The sequence below is a fragment of the Spea bombifrons genome, chromosome 1 (genome assembly GCF_027358695.1).
Source record: "Spea bombifrons isolate aSpeBom1 chromosome 1, aSpeBom1.2.pri, whole genome shotgun sequence".
Classification (NCBI taxonomy): domain Eukaryota; kingdom Metazoa; phylum Chordata; class Amphibia; order Anura; family Pelobatidae; genus Spea; species Spea bombifrons.
This window is the reverse complement of record NC_071087.1, coordinates 60,338,124-60,362,449: the sequence shown is the minus strand read 5'-3', so window position 1 is coordinate 60,362,449 and position 24,326 is coordinate 60,338,124. Positions and strand designations below refer to the sequence as shown.

Below are 24,326 nucleotides of genomic sequence, written 5' to 3'. Positions count from 1 at the left end.
TTCCTTCCCGAGACTTTGACAGTAAGTGATTATAGCAGCCCACCCCAATCACGAGACAGAATCAGTGTTGAGCTTAAAACAATGAACACTTTATTGTGAAAACATGCAGCCTTATATACAAAACTCTATCAGAAAAAGCAGATAATCCCATCACCACAAATAAAACCCTGCCCAGACAGCCCGGCGCCACAATCAGGCCACCAAACACAGCAATGCCCGTATAACCCTAAATCTTTGGTTTCGGGGTGATCCCAAGGGAGCGGTGGCAATCTCCAGGTATCGATGCATAGCCCGGGGTTCCTAGATGATTAGGTCCATAAAGTGATTTACGTGGACTGGACCCCGAGCAGTAGCAGTTTGAAGGTTTCCTGGGACACTCCACAAAGTAGAGTGCATTGCTGCTTATTCGCCTAGGGGTAAATGCTAGTGAAATACCCCCCTCTTAAATAGTGTGAAAAGTATTTGTGTAGCTGTATTGTGTGATAATTTGGCCTATAACATCTTTACTGACTCCCAATGTAGCCTAACTGTCTTAGCCTTGCATAGTCTGCCTACATGCTCTTTATTTGTGCTACCTGGGCATAAAGTATTAACCCCTAGACGAAGGAAGTGATGCCACTCGAGAACTCTTAATGATTTTATCTGCATTTACTATATTTTAAGTATTAAATAATCTATATATATATATATATATATATTGTGTGTGTGTAAAAGCCAAAAGTACAACCGGTGCAGTGGTGGTACCTCCATTTTTTTTTCTAACAATTTGAGTAGGTCAATTTGGGTAGGTCAAGGGGCCAAATTAAAAACAATGATTGAATATCGTGTGATATTGTGGTCTGGTTCAAAACAGACAGATGAAAGTGGAACACAAATACTGCTTGCTGATTTCCGCTCATGTCCTCATATATTACAAATTTTACAAATGCCTATGTCATCAAAACACCTGTTGACAAATGTCACTAGCATATCATCTGGTAATCTAACTGATGTCTTCAGGTTGGTGGCAGATAAGTAGTTGGAATGCTTCTTATCTCAGAACTCACTCTCCCTTAGCATTTTCTCTAATTTTTCTTTTATTTTCTTGAAAGTGGGCCGTTTCTCTGGCTCCTCCATCCAACAGTCTCTCATGAGGCTGTACATGACTGGTGGACAATTCTCAGGGGACTCCATACGGTAACCTTGCTTCAATGCTTCAACTGCTTTCTTTATTGACTGCAACAGATTGTGAGAGATGGCATAATGAGCTGGAATTACCCTTGCTGATAAGGGGATACTTACCAATAGCATGATACAAATGGGAGGGCTTCAAAGAGCAATACTTGTGGAAAACTCACCGCAGCATCGCAAGCATACCTGAGAACTTAATGAGCCAACCCTGAGAGGCTTGAAATATTAATCATTTGTGAATAGTCTCCAAAACTGCAATCTGATGTCACCTATATGACCACACGTTGTTTGGAATGCAAAGTAATGCACCTGGGGCATAAAAACCCAAGGGCAGAGTATAGACTATTTGGTACTGTCCTAACCTCAACGTGTGAGGAAAGGGATTTAGGGGTAATTATTTCTGAGGATTTAAAGGTAGGCAGACAATGCAGTAGAGCAGCAGGTAATGCTAGCAGAATGCTTGGTTGTATAGGGAGAGGTATTAGCAGTAGGAAGAGGGAAATGCTCATGCCGCTGTACAGATCACTGGTGAGACCTCACTTGGAGTATTGTGTACAGCACTGGAGACCATATCTCCAGAAGGATATAGAAATGTTGGAGAAAGTGCAGAAAAGGGCTACTAAAATGGTTTATGGATTACAAGATAAACCTTACCAGGACAGGTTAAAGAATCTTAACCTATATAGCCTGGAAGAAAGACGTGACAGGGGGGATATGATAGAAACATTTAAATACTTAAAGCGAATCAACAAGATAAAGCAAGAGAGTTTATTTAAAAGGAGAAATACAACCACAACAAGAGGACATATTACGTTACGGGAAGGGTAGTGGACGCATGGAATAGCCTTCCAGCAGAAGTGGTCGATGTTAATACAGTAAGCAAGCATGGGATAGGCATAAGGCTAAGCTAGATATAGGATAAGGCCAGGTACTAAGGAAAGTACTCAGAGGTTGGGTAGACTGGATGGGCCTAATGGTTCTTATCTGCCGTCACTTTCTATGTTTCTAGAAAAAGCCCTCTACTCTCATCCAAAAAAAAAAACTTGACCACCTTAAATTAATCAGACACTACTGGAACCTCAAATGGGATTGAGTTTTATGGTCAGATTAAACCAAAATAGAGTTTTTTGGCAATAAGTAGACAGCCATATGCAAAAGTACCTCATGCCCACACTTAAACATGAACACAGGCAGGCAGCAGCATAGGTTGTCTACGTGCATCGTGCAGACGTCCACCAGTTGCTCCCACTAGACACCATGGAGTCTGGGGGCAAGTCAGGGGAGGCATTTGTAAATCGGGGGGGAGGGGGGTCAGAGTGGCATATCTTGGATTATAGGGCATATCTGGGGGTAAAAGGTATATAAGGGGGGCATAAAGCATATTTGGGAGCAGAGTAGCATATCTGGGGAGCAGAGTGGCATATAAATAAGTTAGGTGCATAATGAATTCAGGGGTGACCTTAAAACGGCTATTGGTTTTCCAAATTTCTGTTTGTATATCACATTTCCTGTCAAAAGCAGGACTGCATAATAGATACCAAAAATGTTAATACATGTATTCCTGTTCATTAGATAAAATACTTTTTACCATTCCACTAATGTTTATGTTTTCTTTAAAAATAGCACCAAACTATGGTTTACTGACCACAAAATCAAGGTCCTACCACGGCAATCCCAGTCCCCTGACTTGAACGCCTTAGGAAACCTGTGGGGTGAACTAAAGAAGTGAGTCCACCAGCATCGACCTCTCAAGAGATTCTGTATGGAGGAATGGTCTCAAATCCCTTGCCATGTATTCTCCAACCTCATCAGGCATCATAGGAAAAGACTCAGTAATTGTGTCATTCAAATATTTCACAATTTTTTAATATTGCGTTGTGTTTGCAATTGTTTGATATCCATGACAGCAGAATATATTGTGTATTTTTTTAAGAAAAGATCAAAAGGTTAAACAATAAAGACATTTTTCACAGCCTTCTTTGCTCATATATAAATATAATATAGATATAAGTATATACATTTGTAATTAACATTTTAGCAGCCACATTAAGCACAATTACCACTTACCATTTTAGGGTATGGTGACCGTCCATAGGAATATACTTCCCATAGCAGTACCCCAAAACTCCACACATCTGAGAGGGATGAAAATTTCTGGGCCAACATGATAAAAAGTATGGTTAGAAACGCAATAAGTGCTTCATAAAGTCGCTAAACTATTTTACGCCAGTGTCTATTTACAAATTTGTTTGTTATTTTGCTTGTTTGTAACTATTTTGAATTACAATCCTGCTTTTATCCAATCTGAGTTGAGATTTTTGTTAACGACAGTGTACACAAATGACATTTAGATGGATAGAATAAATTACAAAACTAGTAAATTAAAGATGCTTCTCACTTTGTCGTGTAGGGCCTCTGGTGCAGTCCACTTAATTGGAAGCCTACTCAGGTCTTCTAGCTGAAGCTGTGACTTGGACAGACCAAAATCACTGATTTTTGCATCGTCATTCTCAGACAACAGAATATTCCGTGCAGCCAAATCCCGGTGTACAAGCCGCTTCTCCTCAAGGTATGCCATGCCCTCAGCCACGTCCCTTGGATCAAAGAAATAAGAAATGTAAATGAGCAAATGCATGATACCTCATCAAAGTGACATGCAACACTGTTGATTGATGTCTTTTTTCTATTGGCCATCAACACTACCCACCATGTTCTGCCTCCTTTCAGCCTACTTCCCTCCCATTAAATACTGTTTGGGTCTAGACCTTGGGATGACTATGTGTCTATCATAGAAGGAGGTCACTTCCCTGTTATTCTTATGAGTGGAGGTCTGCCATCATAGACATCCAAATTAGCACTCCCTCTTCCAGGGCACAGCCACAGTATGCCACAATATGACATTATATCCTCGCGCTCATCACCTGTGAGACGGAGTGCTGCCTGAGGCATCAATGTTTTTGAGCTCGTCTTTTAGTATGGGCACAAAACAAAGATCTTTATTTTTATTACAATGCAGCAGGGAGATCTACATTTAACTCAGCTGGCCATGTTTCATGCACATGTAACAACTGTGGCATCCCCTGCCACTTCACCCCACATGTGGTGGAAGCAAAAAAGTGTAGGACTCAGATAAGCCAGGGTCAAGGCACCTACCCCTTTTGCCCTACATAAAACTTACGCCTACACAGCATTTTGGCATGGGACATAAGAGTTTCTTGTAGAATGTGAATTCTACCCTACATAGCACATCTGCGGTTGCGTTCTAATGTATTCTTGAATGGGTTATATGACCAAATGCAATGACATAATTTTGATCTTTTCTGATACCAGGGCTAGAAGGTGCCACCTATGCAAGCAGATGAGAAAGGCATTCAACATGTGGTCAACACAAACTTTCAGAACACTATATTCATCTAAAAAAAAAACTCCATTAAATCAAGTAAATGTAACATTAACTGATCACTATTCCTTTCAGAATAGTTTACTACTAAATCACGCATCCAGAGATGGTATGTATTTTGAGATAGAAAAAGAAAGTTATTAACACTATGGATGTTGCTCACAGTGAAAAACGAAGTTGCTGGGGGGGGACGATACTCCGTCCTCTAGATCGCAGATAGTTCACCAAATTTCCCTACAGCAGGAAATAAAGAATTAAAATGGCAGTCCCATCTATTCATTTTTAGCCCTACTATCCTATGTATGACTTACCTTAGCCAATAGCTCCATGACCAAATATAGCCCATTGTGCAGCACAACTCCTTTTAGGGTAACCAAATTTTTGTGCTGTAATTTACTGCGGAGACAGCATAAATGCGACTTTTTACATTTTTTACATTGTACAGGGTAAATAAAGGGTGCAGAAAACTAGCCATTTATGTTAACAAAAGTTAGAACGCTATATGCTTCTATATATATATTATGCTTTCGACATATCCGGTGCCAGATATTCCATATTCACACACACACCAGGATGTAGGCTTTTTTACCACTAAATATAGTAATAACATTCATACTATCTTTGTTTCAACTGTCTTATGGACTACCGCATATTAACTATGATCTGTGAATGTCTGTTAAGCTCCTATCCACGTGGATTATGTTTAAGTATTTTTGTATCTTTATATCTTAGAACCAAATTACTTCTGAAAAGTTCCAAGACCAATTTAAATTCCCAATCTGACCCTGGGTTTATTCACTAAAAGGCGAGCGGCAGAATAGTTGCATCTTGCTAACGTCTCTTTATGTTATGAAGAGCCAACCCTAGTGAGCTTCTTCTCCAAAACTTGCTTGGATGGCCAAATATGCTTTCTTCTATATTAGGGGTGTCCGGGACCATTAGACCATCTCTCTAAGGGTTTAAAAGTGCAGTTTAAGAACTAAATCTGGTTTGGCTATGTTTCTACTTACGTCATTGTGGCTGTTTCTGCCAAGAAATTCTGTGCAGTGGCATCACACTTAATATTCTTTATTGCCACAGGACAACCCAAGTACTCTCCTTGCATGACATCTGAAATCAGAGGGTAAATAAACACTTAGGACTTGTGTCATGCTGTTTCAATTCATAATATAATATACACTAGACCATAAAATACAAGGTAAATGACAAAGTTTAACATGAATTAATGTATTAAATGATAAAAATTTCCCTTTAAAGGACTTTTGTAGGTATTTCAGTATAACTTTTAACAATGCCACTGCAATATAATTATTTTGTTACTCTCCTAGCCTGATTTGTTTTACGTAAATTGTTTTTGAATCACGATTTTCTGCAAAAATGCTTGCCTGCAAAAGCAATGGTTGCAAGAAAGTCTTACCTCCAAATTCTCCCTCTCCAATCTTCTTTCCCAGAGTCAGATGCTGAAAACTTAGTAACCAACCGGCTAGGACAGAGAAATATTTTAGTGGGGACACGGATGGGGATGCAAATACAGAGATGGAATAGACAATAGAATATTAGACAATATAGACTAGATTCCATAGAGTTCAATCTATATCATTAAATGGTAGGTCACTGAATTGTATTAAGTAAAAAGAGCTATGGATTTTAACTCAATCCATGTACAAAATGTGTGTCTAGTAACAGGTTGGCAAGTAGACACCCGAAGCTGGGATAAACACTATTGAATTTTGGAACAAATGCTGATAATGTATTATAATGAAGAAAGTCAGCTATTAAGTTGCTGTGGGGCAGCTCATTAATTTCTAATTGGGAATCAATAGGTTAATAAAATACACATATACAGTACGCTCCGTAGTGGTGCTGAATCTCCACTGGGACAGCCCTTTAAATCTTTAGAAATATTAGAAATAATATAAGTGCAGTAAGAAGTAGACATCATAGGCTAGTTAATGTACTATAACTCCCGAGCATGGTTTTTGACAGCTACCAATACAAGCGTATAGTTTAGGAAATGCATATTGTGTGTATGTACCGTAAAAGCTCAGGTATAATATAATCTACCCCTTTTCCAAGAGTCCTAAAAAGGAGGTGCATATAATACTCAAATACAACTTTGTGTTGCATGATCGCTCCTTGACAGCCATTGTGCAGCATTAACCCCGTCAATGCCAGAATCGTAGGGGCTAGAGCTTGCGTTTTCGGTCCCTACAGACTTGTTTATATTTTATTATTTTTACTTTTTTTATTACCACTAAGATCAGATCACTGCTAGGGGGCATTTTAGGTCACTGGCTATTGATTATTGCCACTCACAACTGATCTGATCTGAGTGGTAACATTTTTTTAAAATTTTACATTATTTATTTTTAACAGCTTTTAACCCCAGAAGGCAAGATGGATTCATTGAAGTATTAGGAAATCCTAGGAGAAAACGTCATGCCGTCTGTGAGAAACCTGAAGCTTGGGCGTCATTGGCTCTGTCAACAGGACAATGATCCCAAGAATACCTCAAATTCCACCATAGCTTGGTTGCAGAAGAAGTCCTGGGAGATTCTACAGTGGCCATCACAGTCACCTGACTTGAACCCCATACAAAATCTCTGGTGGAATTTGAAGAAGGCTGTTGCAGCATGCAAACCCAAGAATATTACTGAACTGGAGGCCAAGCCACATGAGAAATGAACTAAGATTCCTCAGAAACGCTGCCAGAAGCTGGTGTCTGGCTATGAATCTTATTTGCAGCAGGTCATAAAAGCAAAAGGATGCTCTACTAAGCACTAAAGATGCTTGCCATGAAGAGGTTGAATAAGTTTGAGATTGGAGAAGTCATCATAAATTGCATTTTTTGTTGATTATGGGGAAACCACTTGAAGCATTCGTTGTGTGGAGCTATTTCAAAATTGCTTTTTGTTTGATTTGTTCTTTGCAAACAACTGAAAATCTGTACATTTTGACAATAAACCTGATTTGCAATGGAACTGTATATTTAGCAAAAGAAGGTGTTGTGTAGTTATTGATGGAATGTCCCTTACAAAAAATTACTGCAGTTTTTCTGATGTAATACTGCAATTTTTTTGACATGAAAAAACTGCAATACTGCACTTTTACTGCAGTTTAAGGCTAGGTTTCCACTTGGGTTTTTGTCCTGCTTTTTTTCTTGATGAAAAACGCCAGGAAAAACGCCAAGAAAACTGCCACTGCATTTACCTGCATTTTGGCGTTTTTTCTGGAGTTTTTTCTGGCGTTTTAGCCTTTCTGTGGAAATTGCTTTTTTTGACCTTAGGCAGTTTTTCCAGCCTTTACAAGTTAGACGTTTCACCCAGCTAAAAGGGATTAGGATGAATGGCAAGTATCTGCCCCCTCCTGATGTCATTTACTTGGTAGACCCTTTTGTCTCTTTTCTGTGGTTTGTAAGGCATGCTTTATTCCGAATGTCTGCTCCTCTAAGAAGATTGGCCCCAAATGATGGTGCAAATTGTTTGCTGTTGCTTTTGGCACGCAGGATCCAGTTGAAGCGTCGGGTATGTTTGTTTGTAATGGCATGTTTGTTCCAAATGGTGTAAAATTCAATATGAACCAGTCCAGGACTTTGTTTTGTGTGAAACTGTTTGTTTTCAGCCTATTTCTCGTAGGACACACAGCTACTGGGTCCATCCTCTGCATTGTAACTGTGGAAAAAACGCCATAAAAAACGCCAAGGCAATAAACCCACATGGCTTTTCCATGGTGTTTTTTCTCTCCCATAGACTTCTATTGGAGAAAAACGCCAAGATTTCCTTGCAAAAAAGAGTGTCAACATGCTGCGATTTTGAAAAACTGCCACAGAGCCCAAAAAAGCAGAAAAACGCCAAAGAGGACTGAAAAAACGCCAAACAGAAAAACGCCAAGTGGAAATGGCATTTTGCGATTTCCTATGGAAGAACAGCTAACATCTGGCTGCAGCGTTTTTTCACTAAAAAAACGCCAGGTGGCGCTATTGGCGTTTTTATGGGCGTTTTTAGCAAAAAAAAACCAAGTGGAAACCTAGCCTTACTGCATTTGTACTTCACTGTACTGCAGTTTTACTGCACATTTACTGCACTTTTTTTTTATATTGCAAACCTACAGTTGTACTTCAATGTACCGCAGCTTTATTGCATTTGTACTTCCGTACAAAACTAACTGCAGTACAACTGCAGTACAGTGAAGTACAAATGCAGTAAAACTGCAGTAAATGTGCAGTAATACTGCAGTAAAAGTGCAGTATTGCAGTTTTTTCATATCCAAAAAACTGCAGTATTACTTCAGAAAAACTGCAGTAATTTTTTCGTAAGGGGTATATTAGGCCTGGTTTGGTAAATAGTAGTCTCCTTTTTGCCAGTTAAAAGTATGTCCCAGGGAAAGTTGGGTTTGCAAACACAATACATTTTTAGTAATTTGCAAACCATGGTAGGGGTCCCTGGGGCGGAGCATCTGGAGAGCAGAGGGGAACCGCTGCTCTTACAATGCTAAATCCAGTCTAGAGCCCATATTCTACACAGGAGCTCCAGGAGTGTGGACTAGACAGGAGTGTGGACTAATGTTGCTGATCAATAAGCAGGCAGTGTGTAAAAAGGGGATCAGCTTTTGTAAAACCCTTGTAAAGTCAGCTATGAAAGCTGATAGAGGAGTGTTTTTTGCTAAAGAGTCCAATTGTTGGCAAGTGGAGAAAACCACTCACTTGGAGATAGCTTTCGCTGTGTCTAGCATGTGCTCAGGCAAGAGCAAGGACATATATATATATATATATTTTTTTTTTTTTTTTGCCAGTACTGTAACCACTGCCTTGTATACAGTATGTTGAAGTCAAGCCATGTCCTATGAAATGACTCACCCTTTGAAAGCACTTCTTCTGCTGATTTTATTCCTTGTTTGTGTTTTGGGTTCAGTAGCTTACTGCATAGCACTCCTTGACAAGTGGAGTAATACTGAAAAGCAAAACACAGAAAGAGTGAGCGACACCTTAAAACTAAAGAGTTCTTTTAAATATGAGCACAATTGCATAGGTAATCATTCAGAGAAGACAAACTAAGCTGGACCCAAACTTATCTTACTCAACACTGCTAGACTTGTCTACAGGGGTTGTGCGGTCCTGCTTACCTCTTGTCCTAGCTTGAGCTTGACTCCAAATCTTTCAAAATACCCAATTCCAATATGTTGTCTACCAATTGCAGAGACGTTTTACAGATCTAAGCTGCCTAATACATACTCGTTAGATAATATTTTCATCACATGATCTGGTTTGAATGCCCCATTGTCGCAAATGCTTAGGTGTATTTGGCGCAACAAAAAAAAGCATACCTAATGAACACCCTGGGGTGAATTAATGGTCCGTGTTTCTCCCCAAAAAACCATTGGTGAAAGCTGCCCACTGTGGCATTCTGGCTGATGTATAGTTTATAAAAAAAAAATCTAATTGTGATATATATACAACAGTGTTAGCTTAGCGTTAGGAAATTAACACCAGGATGAATTCAGACGGCATTCTTCTAAACATCTATGTGCATTTCTTTATTATTACATTCCGTAAATAAATAACATGTAAAGAAAAAGTGATTGAACACTTTATTAATTATCGTTGTCTAGGGCAAAAAATGATTGTTCAGGACATACAAACATGTACAGCTGAAATTTGCATTTTGTTATTTTCGTATGATTCCTAAAATACTCTATCATCCATAAAATGTCACACACATCACCTCAATCATGTCGATGAGGTTGCTGAATTTCTTGCTGCAATCAACACTCAGTGTCCCATCCTGGTACTCTATCCGATAATGAATAACCTCGCCACCGTAGCACACACATAGGACATAGTCCCCAGGATACCGGATGGACTCGCGCACCAGGAATAGTCCATCCTTTGGGGGCTGTAGCTCCTGAACAGCTTGAGGTCCAGTAATAGCCCCATGAAACCAGCTGAGGTAGAAGGGGAAAAACATAGTGTGAGATATACAAAAAAACACTACAGACAGGCTATGTTTGTATGGAAATAGGTAAAGCAGGCCAATGTGATGTTAGCATAATATGAGAATGGGCAGGTTCATGGTTTGTTATCTGTTTAGCTACATCAGTATTATAAAGTTGGGAGCTCATTGCACATGGCATAGCTTAGTAAATTAGTATTAAAGGGGAACTGTGACACTTGAGAATAATAATAATAATAAAGTAGCACTAAAAAAACAATCTTGTAATCTTGGAATGTAACATCAAGGAAAGGCATATCTAGGGCATATTGTGAAGTTTTTTCTTCATTTCCCATGATCAGTATGCAAGGCCAGATTAAGGAGCTTGGGGTTGTGGAACACTTACATGAAAGGAGCCTTCTTGTGCCCAGCTATTGTCATAGAAATCATAAAATATACTTAAAGTAATATAATACAGACAGTTTACTGTAGAGTCCTCTACATTCCTTGATGATATGACACCCTGTTCATATTAATATTCTCTATGCTGCCACAGGGCAAGAAATAAAACGTATCACAATTTTTGCCTAATTTGTTTAATTGAAGCACATGAAATGATATTGAGTCAACTGATTATGAGTCAAGTATTCAATTCAGGTTTTACTCCAGTCTAGCCCAATTTAAGTCTGCCAAATATTTTTTTGGCATCCATAATAAATGACCATCATATTGCTAGGCTTGCCCATGGGCTAAAAGTTCCTTTGGTTGAACTTCATAAATATGTGTCTATTGGCCGATCCGGTTATCAATTCGAAAGGGATAGAGGGAAGATGAGGTGCAAAGCTATTGTGCTTTAATGTAGTGCTACTTCAAGAAGGGACATCTGTCAAGGTTTTAGGTAAAAGACTTACGGCATTAAGCTGAGCTGGGGTTTCGCCTTAATCGGGGGCCGCTCACGCAGTGCACTACCAGAAATGATACCCACATCGCCACTGGCATGGTGATGGGCCTGGTACCAGCCTTTATTCTTAGATAGAAGAAGGTAAAAAATATATAAAATTTATACATAAGAAAAACATTGTTTTTGTAAACCACACCAAACCCAGATCACATAAAAGGAAAAATACAGAAAAGAAGGACTGCACGCAATATTTTATGCTGGGAAAAAATATTCCTTTTATTTATATTAATTAGTAATAAAGTCATTTGATTTGAAACAGAACAACCACAGTATCTCTCGATTTCTCTTTATCATTTGTAAGTAGACAAAAACGATTTCTTGAAACAGGATCCCAATTAAAGTTTATCTGTGTGTGTAATTTCTTGCTTAGCATCTAGCATAAATAATTTCCATCTAATTCATCAAATGATATATTTAGTCTTGTCTATACAACAATTAATCCAAAATGGCTCTTGGACAAAAATTACATAGTAGCATTAATTCCGACCCCATGGAACACCAGCATATATGTAAAACATGGAGGAGGGGGGATTGCACCCATTTATTCATTCTGAGTATTATGAACTTATTCTCTAAAGTTATGGAATGGGTCCTCAAATTGAACATAATCCAAAATAGCATGCAGAGGTCTTTATTAAAATAGTATATATATATATATATATATATATATATATATATATATATATATATATATATGTATATATATATATATATTAGCATTTTAAATACTTTGTAATCTTTAGCTCACCTCACAGGCACTAACAATTGTGATCAAGTCTCCTTTACGAAATGTCAGCTCCTGTGGCTTAGGTTTGGTATGGTCAAACCTTGCTATACATTGCATCCCAGGCAGCAGGTTTTTCTGTCAAAAAGACATTTGCCTTCTTAGAGTACATTCCTTTACACTGATCAATATTATCTGTTATGTGGGATGCCATGTTTGCACCTTTTGAAAGTTTATTTTTATATCCAAATAAACAAAAAAAGCCGCTGAGACGTGGCTCAGCTTCGTCGGGGTATACCTCACTCCCCTACTACTGCTCTAAACTGATTTTACTTAATTGATAAAAAAATTAGATTTTAGCAGTTTTTTTCTTGTACGTCCACATAAACATTCCTAAAAATTTCCTAAAAAAATTCCTAAAAAAAAAAAAGATTAATGAGGTCACTGTGTCTAAAGTGCATGCATACATCCTTGTAGTTAAGAAATTAATTAAAAGTAAAGGGTTAAATTTAACCCTATATCTGCCACAACACTTTCAATTATCTGTAATCTTTAGCTCATCTCACAGGCACTAAAAATTATAATATGTGAACAGAACAGAATTTGGAAACCACGTGTCAACCGATGTGAAATAAGAAATATATAATCAAAACAATGAATACTTCCCTTTTTTTAGAGCGATCGGGTACTACAGCAGCCACCCTGTAAACATCCTCCACAGAATGTTGGAACAATAGAACAAATCAGACTTCCGTCTAGGGGCGCTCGTAATACACGATATGATATAGCTCAAAAAAGAACAAAAAGAAAGAAGAAAATATAGTGTAGTATATTCTGATTCTTGTGAAATCCCAGGGTTATGCTCCAAAGGTTACACTCACAATAAAAAAGACCTTTAAGGCTTAAAGAATCAACTCCTTGGTGTGTGCGTGTCAATCCGTTTGTGTCGTGGAACATGCAAAACAGAAATGTACCATAGAATGATATCTTTCTATAATACTATGCACGCAAGAATGGAATGCACTCACATTTGGGTAAATAATTCCCGCTTATCTGTTATGTATCCTGGAGTTGTGCTGGTCGCTCTGGAGCTGGTTCTTCTTGAGCTACAAGATCTTTAGGTCCTGGTGAGGTAAGTCCTCTGGGTTCCACTGACAGTGTCAGCAAGAAAGTGCAGGTGCAAAAATGCAAAATCTTCAGATCCTGGTGAGGTAAGTCCTCTGGGTTCCACTGGCAGTGTCAGCCAAAAAAGTGAAGGTGCAAAATGCTATTAGAAGTCTAGTGATATTTAGGTATTTTGGATATTTAAAAGATCTAAAATACTTTTTATCTATTTTTATTCATCAATTTGTATTTTAGATCTTTTAAATATCCACCCTTTTTCCTGGTATATTTATTGATCATTTTACTGATGAATTACAACCATACATGTTTTTAGATATCAAGGGCGTAGTCCCATAATAAATTATTTCACCTTGGTATTTTATGTTTTAGTTTTGCTTGACACATTTGCTCTTTACATAATCACTATATATACATAATAAATACCTAAATATCACTAGACTTCTAATAGCATTTTGCACCTGCACTTTTTTGGCTGACACTGCCAGTGGAACCCAGAGGACTTACCTCACCAGGATCTGAAGATTTTGCATTTTTGCACCTGCACTTTCTTGCTGACACTGTCAGTGGAACCCAGAGGACTTACCTCACCAGGACCTAAAGATCTTGTAGCTCAAGAAGAACCAGCTCCAGAGCGACCAGCACAACTCCAGGATACATAACAGACAGGGCCGGACTGGGACTGAAAAGCAGCCCTGGAAAAATTTGGAGACCAGTCCCATATAGTTTATCTCACGGTCGCGCTCTTTAACCACACGCACCCCTTATACATACCCGACTCACACTATTCGCCATTCTTTTTATCTCATTATTTGTATTAAAATGCCAGAAAGCAAAAGTGTTAAAAGGCCCTAATAAATGAAATACATTACACATAATGGGATCAAAACATTTACTACTGTGAACATAAAGTTCAGTGGAACAAAACAGTGATCACATTATTCTTCACGATATTCTGGTAAGAAACTTTTGTTTCTTTATTAATTCATGTAGACTATTTTTTTCATATTTAATATAAGCTATGATTGAGACATGTTTTTTTTTTTTTTTCCTTTTATTTGCCAACCTACCCCCGAGTTATGCACATCTGCTCCCAAGGCTTGCCACTCTGCCCCCCTGATATGCCTTCTAACCCCCTATATGCCACTCAAAAGGCATATCATGGGACAGAGCGGCATATAGGGGGTATAAGGCATTCCTGGAGGCAGAGTGGCATAAAGGGGGTTAAAAGGCATATCATGGGGCACTCTGCCTCCAGAAAAGCCTTATGCCCTCCTATATGCCACTCTGCCTCCCCGATATGCTTTATACCCTCCTATATGCCACTCTGCCCCGTGATATGCCTTTTAACCCCCCTTTTGCCACTATACCTCCAGATATGCCTTTTGACCTCCTCTATGTCACTCTGCATCCAGAAATGCCTTATACCCCTATATGCCACTCTGTCTCATGATATGTCTTCTAACCCCCTATATGCCACTCTGCCATATAGGGGGTTAAAAGGCATATCATGGGACAGAGTGGCATATAGGGGGTATAAGGCATTTCTGGAGGCAGAGTGGCATAAAGGGGGTTAAAAGGCATATCTGCACTCTGCCTACAGAAAAGCCTTATGCCCCCCTATATGCCACTCTGTCCCATGATATGCCTTTTAACCCCCATATGCCACTCTGCCTCCCTGATATGCCTCAACCCTCCTATATGCCCCTCTGCCCCGTGATATGCCTTTAACCCCCTTTTTGCCACTATACCTCCAGATATGCCTTTTGACCTCCTATATGTCACTCTGCATCCAGAAATGCCTTATACCCCTATATGCCACTCTGTCCCATGATATGCCTTTTAACCCCCTATATGGCAGAGTGGCATATAGGGGGTTAGAAGGCATATCATGGGACAGAGTGGCATATAGGGGTATAAGGCATTTCTGGAGGCAGAGTGGCATAAAGGGGGTTAAAAGGCATATCATGGGGCATTCTGCCTCCAAAAAAGCCTTATGTTCCCCTATATGCCACTCTGTCCCATCATATGCCTTTTAATCCCCTATATGTCACTCTGCATCCAGAAATGCCTTATACCCATATATGCCACTCTGGCATATAGGGGGTTAAAAGGCATGTCATGGGACAGAGTGGCATATAGGGGGGTAAAAGGCATTTCTGGAGGCAGAGTGGCATATAGGGGGACACACTTACATACACACACATGCCGATTTCATTCAAAAAAATATTATACATTTTGTACAAAAAAATACATTACTTTACTCACCTTCTACTTCTCTTGACTTCCGTCCTCTGATAGCCGCACACTGTTCTCTTCTCTCTCCTGACAGGATGTCACTGACCTGACATCCGGTGCTGCAGCAGTCTAAATGCGAGGGGCGGAGCTTCCACCCCTCACGCTGCTCCCATCATTATGCAGCCATCAGACTGCTGGGAATGTAGTCTAAACGGCCGATGCGTGCTGATGCCGCCGGCCGGAGCTACTTTAATGTGCAAAAGCAAAGTGGTGAAGGACAGTCTGAAAAGATTATATGGAGAGAAACAGTGACCAATATACTTCCCTACTTTCTTGTCACTGGTTCCGGATACCCAGCTGCAGCCCGTAAAAAACACTCTCCAAGTGTTTTTCTTGAACAGAAAAAAGGACACTAGGGGGCGCTCGTGTATACCGGTTTAGGAAAATCGAAAAAATAAAACAGAAAAAGACAAATGATTGCGTGGTATTGTATACAAAAAGTGGCGCTGTACGACTAAGTAATGCACTCACACTTTATGTAAACTTTCAGGCTTCAAAAAAACATCCAGTCCTCCGGGTAGATATATAATGGGAATATGCAAGGAAAGCAGAAGACACGTGGGAAACACAATGGTGTAGTATCTAACAATGGTGTGACCCGCAAATATAGAGAGACACTTACACTTACTACAAGGGTATAACACCCATCAGATGTGTATTCCTGGTATTTCTCCTCCGTGCTGTAGAACACTTTTCCGTATTTCCCGAATGTGAGCTGGTGCTTTGTGATGGAATGGAGGTGAGTCCACACTAAATTCCAATCAAATAAATTTATTTATAGGCTATAAGCCAAAATAATAAAAGGTTTAACAAATATCCACTCAGGGATGTTTAAAAACCATAAATAAAAGATCCAAAAAATAAAAGAGCTCTGTAAAATCCTTAAATCCTCAACGCGTTTCGTCAAATAGACTTCATCAGGAGTGTTCATCGTTTGCTGTGTGTTTCTTTTTAAATGTTCCGGGCGCCATCGTGGTCTGCCGACGTCTGACGTCAGTCCGTGCGTCGTCATCGACGTTCCGTCTATCCCTCTGATCCTCCGTGTATGCCGTGGAGATACGTGCCATAGAAAGACATCGGTAAGTAAAAAAACTATATTACTACAAGTTCGCGCTTATCAATGTATGTAGATAGATTCTCTTATGCTATCCGGCGGTACCAGAGACCTGGGGCATCTCTGGCCGCATGTGGGGGACATCGGGACCGGGCGCAACCGATCCCGTTACCAGTGTCTCTTTACCTCATTCTAGGTATACGAGATCGTGCTGGATACAGAGAATTAAAGCAGAGACGGGGACGAGATTACATCCACAAAGAAAGGTATTATTCTTATTTCTTTATGTTGTATCGGGTGTATGGAAAATGTATTGTTAAATGAATGTTCTTTTATGTTGTCTGGGGTATATGAAAAATATATTGTTAGATGAATGCCCAAAATTCTCTTTAGATACCTTAAAGATCATAGGGATAGATTGGGTCCCCCCCAATTGGAGAGGGGGTAGTACGGTTGACAATCTATCAAGACGGGAAACCGAATGGATTTTTAAATTAAAAACTTTCAAGGAGGGAGGTTTAAATATGGAACTGGATATATTGACATACATGTAATTGGCCTTTCCATATCTAATGGAAATAAAATAAACAAATAATAGGAACACCAATGACCTATTTTCCACACTCAATTTTTATTTACTTTACAATGTTTTTCATTTTTTATTATTATTTTTCATCATTATATATTTTTATTTTTTCAGTTATTATCAGTCAATTTCCTTCATGTTTTTTATTTCATTTTATTGTTTACATTATCCATTATTTTAATTCACTTTATTATCATCATTTCCATTTATACAATAACATATACACTCATTTTCATCTTCGATTTCATACATCATTCTCATTTATTGAATTACATATATATTTATTTTTCTTTTTTCACACATACATAAAACTACAGAGACAAATACTTTCCCAAGTAAACATACTTAGCATTATATAGAGATATTTTTATACATACACAGAATTATAGAAATAAACACTTTTTTTAGTAAACATATTTAGAATTATACATATTTTTTGTTCATATATTTATTATTATTATTTTTTATGTCTATAGCACCCTACATCATATCACATAAACACAAGGAATATATTCAGCATTATATTTTCTCATATTTCTTCATATTTTTTCATAGATTTATTCTCCTATGTTCCTAGCACCATACACTATATTATATGAACACAATATATAGATCTTTTATCCAATTTAATACTTATGGAAGGAGGAAAAGAAATACATTGTTTAGTATACGATTTAGAACATTCATCTAACAATATATTTTTCATATACCCCAGACAACATAAAAGAACATTCATTTAACAATACATTTTCCATACACCCGATACAACATAAAGAAATAAGAATAATACCTTTCTTTGTGGATGTAATCTCGTCCCCGTCTCTGCTTTAATTCTCTGTATCCAGCACGATCTCGTATACCTAGAATGAGGTAAAGAGACACTGGTAACGGGATCGGTTGCGCCCGGTCCCGATGTCCCCCACATGCGGCCAGAGATGCCCCAGGTCTCTGGTACCGCCGGATAGCATAAGAGAATCTATCTACATACATTGATAAGCGCGAACTTGTAGTAATATAGTTTTTTTACTTACCAATGTCTTTCTATGGCACGTATCTCCACGGCATACACGGAGGATCAGAGGGATAGACGGAACGTCGATGACGACGCACGGACTGACGTCAGACGTCGGCAGACCACGATGGCGCCCGGAACATTTAAAAAGAAACACACAGCAAACGATGAACACTCCTGATGAAGTCTATTTGACGAAACGCGTTGAGGATTTAAGGATTTTACAGAGCTCTTTTATTTTTTGGATCTTTTATTTATGGTTTTTAAACATCCCTGAGTGGATATTTGTTAAACCTTTTATTATTTTGGCTTATAGCCTATAAATAAATTTATTTGATTGGAATTTAGTGTGGACTCACCTCCATTCCATCACAAAGCACCAGCTCACATTCGGGAAATACGGAAAAGTGTTCTACAGCACGGAGGAGAAATACCAGGAATACACATCTGATGGGTGTTATACCCTTGTAGTAAGTGTAAGTGTCTCTCTATATTTGCGGGTCACACCATTGTTAGATACTACACCATTGTGTTTCCCACGTGTCTTCTGCTTTCCTTGCATATTCCCATTATATATCTACCCGGAGGACTGGATGTTTTTTTGAAGCCTGAAAGTTTACATAAAGTGTGAGTGCATTACTTAGTCGTACAGCGCCACTTTTTGTATACAATACCACGCAATCATTTGTCTTTTTCTGTTTTATTTTTTCGATTTTCCTAAACCGGTATACACGAGCGCCCCCTAGTGTCCTTTTTTCGGAGCTACTTTAACACTTTTTTTTTTATTTATATGGTAAGCAGGATCGGCTCGCCATATAAAGTAAAAAAAAAGTATTAAAGCAGAGCCGGCCGGCGGCATCAGCACGCATTGGCCGTTCAGATTACATTCCCAGCAATCTGATGGCTGCATAGTGATGGGAGCAGCGTGAGGGGTGAAAGGTCAGTGCGAGGGGGCGGAGCTTTCACCGCTCACGCTGCTCCCATCACTAAGCGGCCATCGCACACGGCCGCTGGGTGCCGATGCGGCCGGCCGGCGATACTGTAATACATTTTTAAAATTTAATATGGCAAGCCGGACCAGCTTGCCATATTAAATTAAGAAAAAAGTATTATAGTAGCGCCGGCCGGCCGCATCAGCACCCAGCGGCCGCTCAGGTCCCAGCCCGCCCCTGGTCCCAGCCCGCCCCTGGTCCCAGCCCGCCCCTGGTCCCAAACCACGGACCTGTCGGCCCACCGGGAAATTTCCCGGTATCCCGGTGGGCCAGTCCGGCCCTGATAACAGATAAGCGGGAATTATCTACCCAAATGTGAGTGCATTCCAATCTTGCGTGCATAGTATTATAGAAAGATATCATTCTATGGTACATTTCTGTTTTGCATGTTCCACGACACAAACGGATTGACACGCACACACCAAGGAGTTGATTCTGGAAGCCTTAAACGTCTTTTTTATTGTGAGTGTAACCTTTGGAGCATAACCCTGGGATTTCACAAGAATCAGAATATACTACACTATATTTTCTTCTTTCTTTTTGTTCTTTTTTGAGCTATATCATATCGTGTATTACGAGCGCCCCTAGACGGAAGTCTGATTTGTACTAAAAATTATAATCAAGTCTCCTTAACAAAATGTCAGCTCCTGTGGCTTAGGGTTCGCATGGTGAACCCTTGCTATACATTGCATCAATATTATCTGTCTATACATGCACATAAACAAATAAAATAAGGCCACTGGCCCCCTATTTTAAATAGTGGGGGTACAATCAGTGGGAATTAAATCCCAACTAGCATTAAAAATACACCAAATAGGCTGACAGCATTATAGCCAGGCTGACACTGAGTCTCAGTCTAACTCTGTATTGACCAAGGTTGTTTTAAGTTTTTTGTGGTGCTCACGGTAATTTTCTTCTCTCTTAGTTAGTGTACCCACACAAGTTATATATTGCTTTCAGAACAAGAAGGGCTTTTAGATCATATCATCAAATTTTGTATAAAAAATAATAGGATATGGTGAAAAACTGAAAAGAAAAATCTTTTACTCATCTACAAAAGCTAATGAAAAAACTGCTAACCAGATTATACTATTTGTCCTTAGTTTAGAAATACCCAAAGTTTTTTTTTTTTTTTTTGCAATTTATAGGGCAAGTATCATTTTGCTATTTCAAAGCCATTTATTTTTTTCACATATTTTTAAATCTTCTCTGGACAGCGATCAGAAATGCCACCTCTCGCAAGATGGCGGTGTCCCAAATAGAACATGGGACAGAAATACCAGTTTTGGAAAAAATGGTTTTGAAATAGCAAAACGCTACTTGTTATTATTGCCCTATAACTTGCAAAAAACATTATAACATTCGTTATTTCTAAACTCAGGACAACTAGTAGAATCTATTTAGCATTTTTTTCCATTAGCTTTTATAGATGAGTAAAAGAGGTTTCAAGACGTTTTCTCAATTTGTCAGCATATTTTATACTTTTTGTTATAGTAAATTATATGATACAACCAAAACAATAACATCTAAAGAAAACCCTTCTTGTCCTACGTGGGTACATAAATGAGAAAGAAGAAAATTATAGCTAAACACGAGCACCGCAGAAATGTTAAAACTGCCATTGCTACGAAGGGTGCAAAAAAAAAAAAAAGGGGTTAAATTAAAGTGGTGCACAACCAGGTACACAGGTACTCTTGCCCGAAAGCAAATTTGATACATTCTTTAATGAGGTGCCTATGCTTAACTTGGGATATCCCACAATTGTGGCCGTTTACAGTCCATGTGCTCCTCTGGTGTATTGTTTTTATGTTAAACAAATGGCTGAACACACCCACTATTGCATAGAAAATGTCCTTCACATGCTACGAAAAAAAATTATGTGGTGGCATGGATACATTTCCCACTAGGCAGATGTAGCACATATTTAGGGATGCTGCAGAAAGCAAATGTGGAGGGGCTTAATGGAATCAGCATCCACACTTTTGACTTGGGTTGTCTACTTTCTAAACTGGCCCTACCGTATACAAGACCTTGAAATGTGATCATGTATCTGGTGTAATGCTGTGGACTTACAGACATGGTGAAAATGCAGATCTTCTCTCTTCATTGGCAATTCTTCACAACAGAGTGTAACCAAAATCTAACATTGAAAAGAAGATACTTATTCCTGTATATAGGCAAGGTTAAAATAAGGCATAAAATAAGGCATACAAATATAACACCTTTGAAAATGCTTTGTGTTCTGTCAGTTATTTAGTATTTTTATGTACAACGTTCTTCTTGCGTTTTGTTCTACTTACGGACTCCTGTAAGTTATAGCTGTAAGAGGCCAGACGTGGAGGGGATCAGGAGGGAAGGAATGTGCCTTTGGAAAGGTAAATAACATTTGACCAAAAAAAAAGAAACAATGTCTCCAAAACACGTATATGGTATGTATACCAAAAAACACAAAATATGAATATTTAAACTTGCATATCTGCCAAAATAGTCCAAATGAGCATGAATCTTGCAAGGAGCCTGGCTTAAGATGGTTGGTAGCATAAGGTTTGTAGTGGTTAACGAAAGATACTAGAGTTGCAAAATTGTTTGTTTGGAGGCTCAAAGAAAAAAGAGTTTACATAGATATGTTTTCCTTCAACTATCCAGGCTTCAATTCTTAACAAAGCTAATTACAGGATGAGCACTCAGTAACCAGTACCCTTCACACACCTACTTAAACCTCTACTGCTTCCACCTTAGTCATGGCATTCCAGAGGCCTACCACTACACACCACAAATTCATGCTCTTTTCTATACTAATGTTTTCCATCTTATGTTGATCTCTTCCCTTTTTCACATCACTAAACATGCAATCTGGGTGCTGGGGCAAGTCCCATGGATGCAATCCTAGCGCTGGGCAAGTCCTGTGGATGCAATCTGGGTGCTGTGGCAAGTCCCATGTGTGCACTCTGAATCTGACTTTAGTACGGGCCTGCTGCTTACTTCTGCATTGCAAGTCATCTTTCTTGTAACACTCAAGAGAAGCAGAGATGCAGCAGGATCATGTTACATTACATCACATGATGTGACCCTGCTGCGTTCCTGCTTCCCCTGAGCAGTAAAGGGGAGGTTGCTAGCACATTGGAGAGGTAAGCAGAGGGCCCCTGCGAAAGTGTGTGAGCACCACAGAGAAATCTGCAGTTGAGGTAAGGGGTGGGGGAGGATGTATGAATGAGTATGTGTGAATGAATGAATGAGTATTTGTGAATGAATATGTGTGAATGAATTAGTGAATGAATAAGTATTTGTGAATGATTATCTGTGAATGATTGAATGAATGAGTATGTGTGCGATAGCTTGAATGTGGCACAAGGAAGCTGTTTAGGGCAAAGGTGATACAGGGAGGCTGATTGGGGCAAAGATGGTTCAGGCAGGCTGTTTGGGGCAAATATGGCATAGGCAGGCTGATTGGGACAATGATGCTGTTTGGAGGCAAAGATGACACAGACATTTTATTTGAGAGAAAAGATGGCAAGTCCTATGCATCCAATCTGGGTTCTGGGCAGATCCAGTGGATGCAATTCTGTGCTGAGACAAGTCCTATGTACGCAATCTGGGTGCCAGGGCTAGCCTTTGGGGTGAGCAACATGTTATGTATGCCAGCTATTTAGGATTTTCAAGCATTATTTATTTGATCTATACCTTCAATACTCAGTTTGCTTGTGATTTTTCAGTTAATCTATACCTGCACGGCTGGTCTGTGTGTTTTTTAGTTGCTTTGTACCTGGAATGCTATTTTTCATGTTAATTTATTAATACCTGCAAATACAGGGTTTGTATGTCTTGTTCAGTTGATCTACATGAACGAGGAAAATAGAGGTATGGTACAGTGAAGGAGGGGACAAAGTGTCTCTGGGGGTGATGATGGGGAAGAGGCACTACGGGAGTGCTTGCCCAGGGTCCAATTGATATGAAAACGTATCTGGTCCTGTAGTGTAAAAAAGGCTTTGGTCCTTAAGGGGTTAATCTAGTTTTGCCATGTTTACGTCTTTCTCCTTTCACTAGAAATTGTTTTTATCATCCTTGTTGGGGGTCTCTGCTGTTGATAACACATTTTTCTTGTTTACTGCCAGCCACACTCCCCAAAACCTCCTACCCCAATATATATGCCACTGGCTGGAGGGGAGCTGTATTCCTTTATTATGGGACCCTAGGCCCCAAGTTGATATAAGCAGCACAGCCTCCATAGCAGGTTATGTATGTCCTTCTGAGGTGTCATATCCCAGTGGGCAGTAAATAGGACTGTGGTCGTGGAGATGAAATCTGACAAAGGGCACCCTAAATACATCACTGTTCATCACACATAGGCCCAGACTGGCCATCTATACTAGACATTCGCCTGGTGGACAATAACACCAAATACTTAGATACTGCGGCTTTGTGCGGCCACCAGCTTCATATGTATGGTCACACACTGCGAGAGCATAGATATGTAGCAGCCAGGGCTGCTTATGCACACCTAGTCCTGCCCGGGTCCCATCATACGAATGATGAAGTTCCTAAAGTTCTCTGCATGTCCTATATTAATAATATCTATCAAATTAAACTAATCCACACACATCGAGTTCAACATTAAAGAAAAAGAAGCCATACAACACTGTTACCAAACGAAATGCAGCTTTTCATTCCTTACTTGTTTCATAGCATATGATAAACTTACCAGTTGATGTTATTGAGTCGATATCCGGAGATCAACAGCTTTGTCAAATGGTATGATTTTGTGGCAATTTAGCTTCGGCAGATTGAAAGCCTGTGAAATTTATAAGAAACATTTCCTCTTAACAGTAGAAAAAAAAACCTCATACAAGTGCACTATGAACAAGGAAGGGCACTAAAAATACTTATCAGGCTGTGATAAGTACTGTGCAATTGAGAACAAGCATAGGGAGATTTATGAGGCACACACAGAAATAAAAAAATAACTAGGACATAGAAAAGGGAACCGATTACAGTACAAAGAAAATATAGGAACTATGTGTATATATAAAAATGTAATACAGTATATGCAAGTATACATGTATGCAAAGTATATACAGAGTCA

General features: G+C 39.1%; 1 protein-coding gene across 1 annotated transcript; it reads right to left on the bottom strand.

Annotated features, from left to right (window-relative positions):
- Nucleotides 1–67: 67 nt before the first annotated feature.
- Nucleotides 68–24,048, bottom strand: MATK (megakaryocyte-associated tyrosine kinase). Its single transcript, XM_053461874.1, has 13 exons — nt 23,946–24,048; nt 21,320–21,386; nt 12,207–12,320; nt 11,409–11,524; nt 10,291–10,510; nt 9,426–9,519; nt 5,988–6,053; nt 5,581–5,680; nt 4,882–4,966; nt 4,734–4,804; nt 3,569–3,764; nt 3,238–3,324; nt 68–1,215 (listed from the first exon to the last, which is right to left on the bottom strand). Exons 2-13 carry the CDS (start codon nt 21,323–21,325, stop codon nt 1,036–1,038), a joined length of 1,335 nt encoding a protein of 444 aa, XP_053317849.1. The 5' UTR covers nt 21,326–21,386; nt 23,946–24,048; the 3' UTR covers nt 68–1,035.
- Nucleotides 24,049–24,326: the final 278 nt, after the last annotated feature.

What these genes read in the sequence shown, in the direction of transcription:
- MATK (XM_053461874.1), bottom strand. An exon ending in CCCCAGCTCAGCTTAATGCC is followed by an intron (nt 10,511 to 11,408) that starts GTAAGTCTTTTA and finishes CTTCTACCTCAG; the next exon opens with CTGGTTTCATGGGGCTATTA. An exon ending in AGAAGAAGTGCTTTCAAAGG is followed by an intron (nt 6,054 to 9,425) that starts GTGAGTCATTTC and finishes TCTCTGTCCTAG; the next exon opens with CCGGTTGGTTACTAAGTTTT.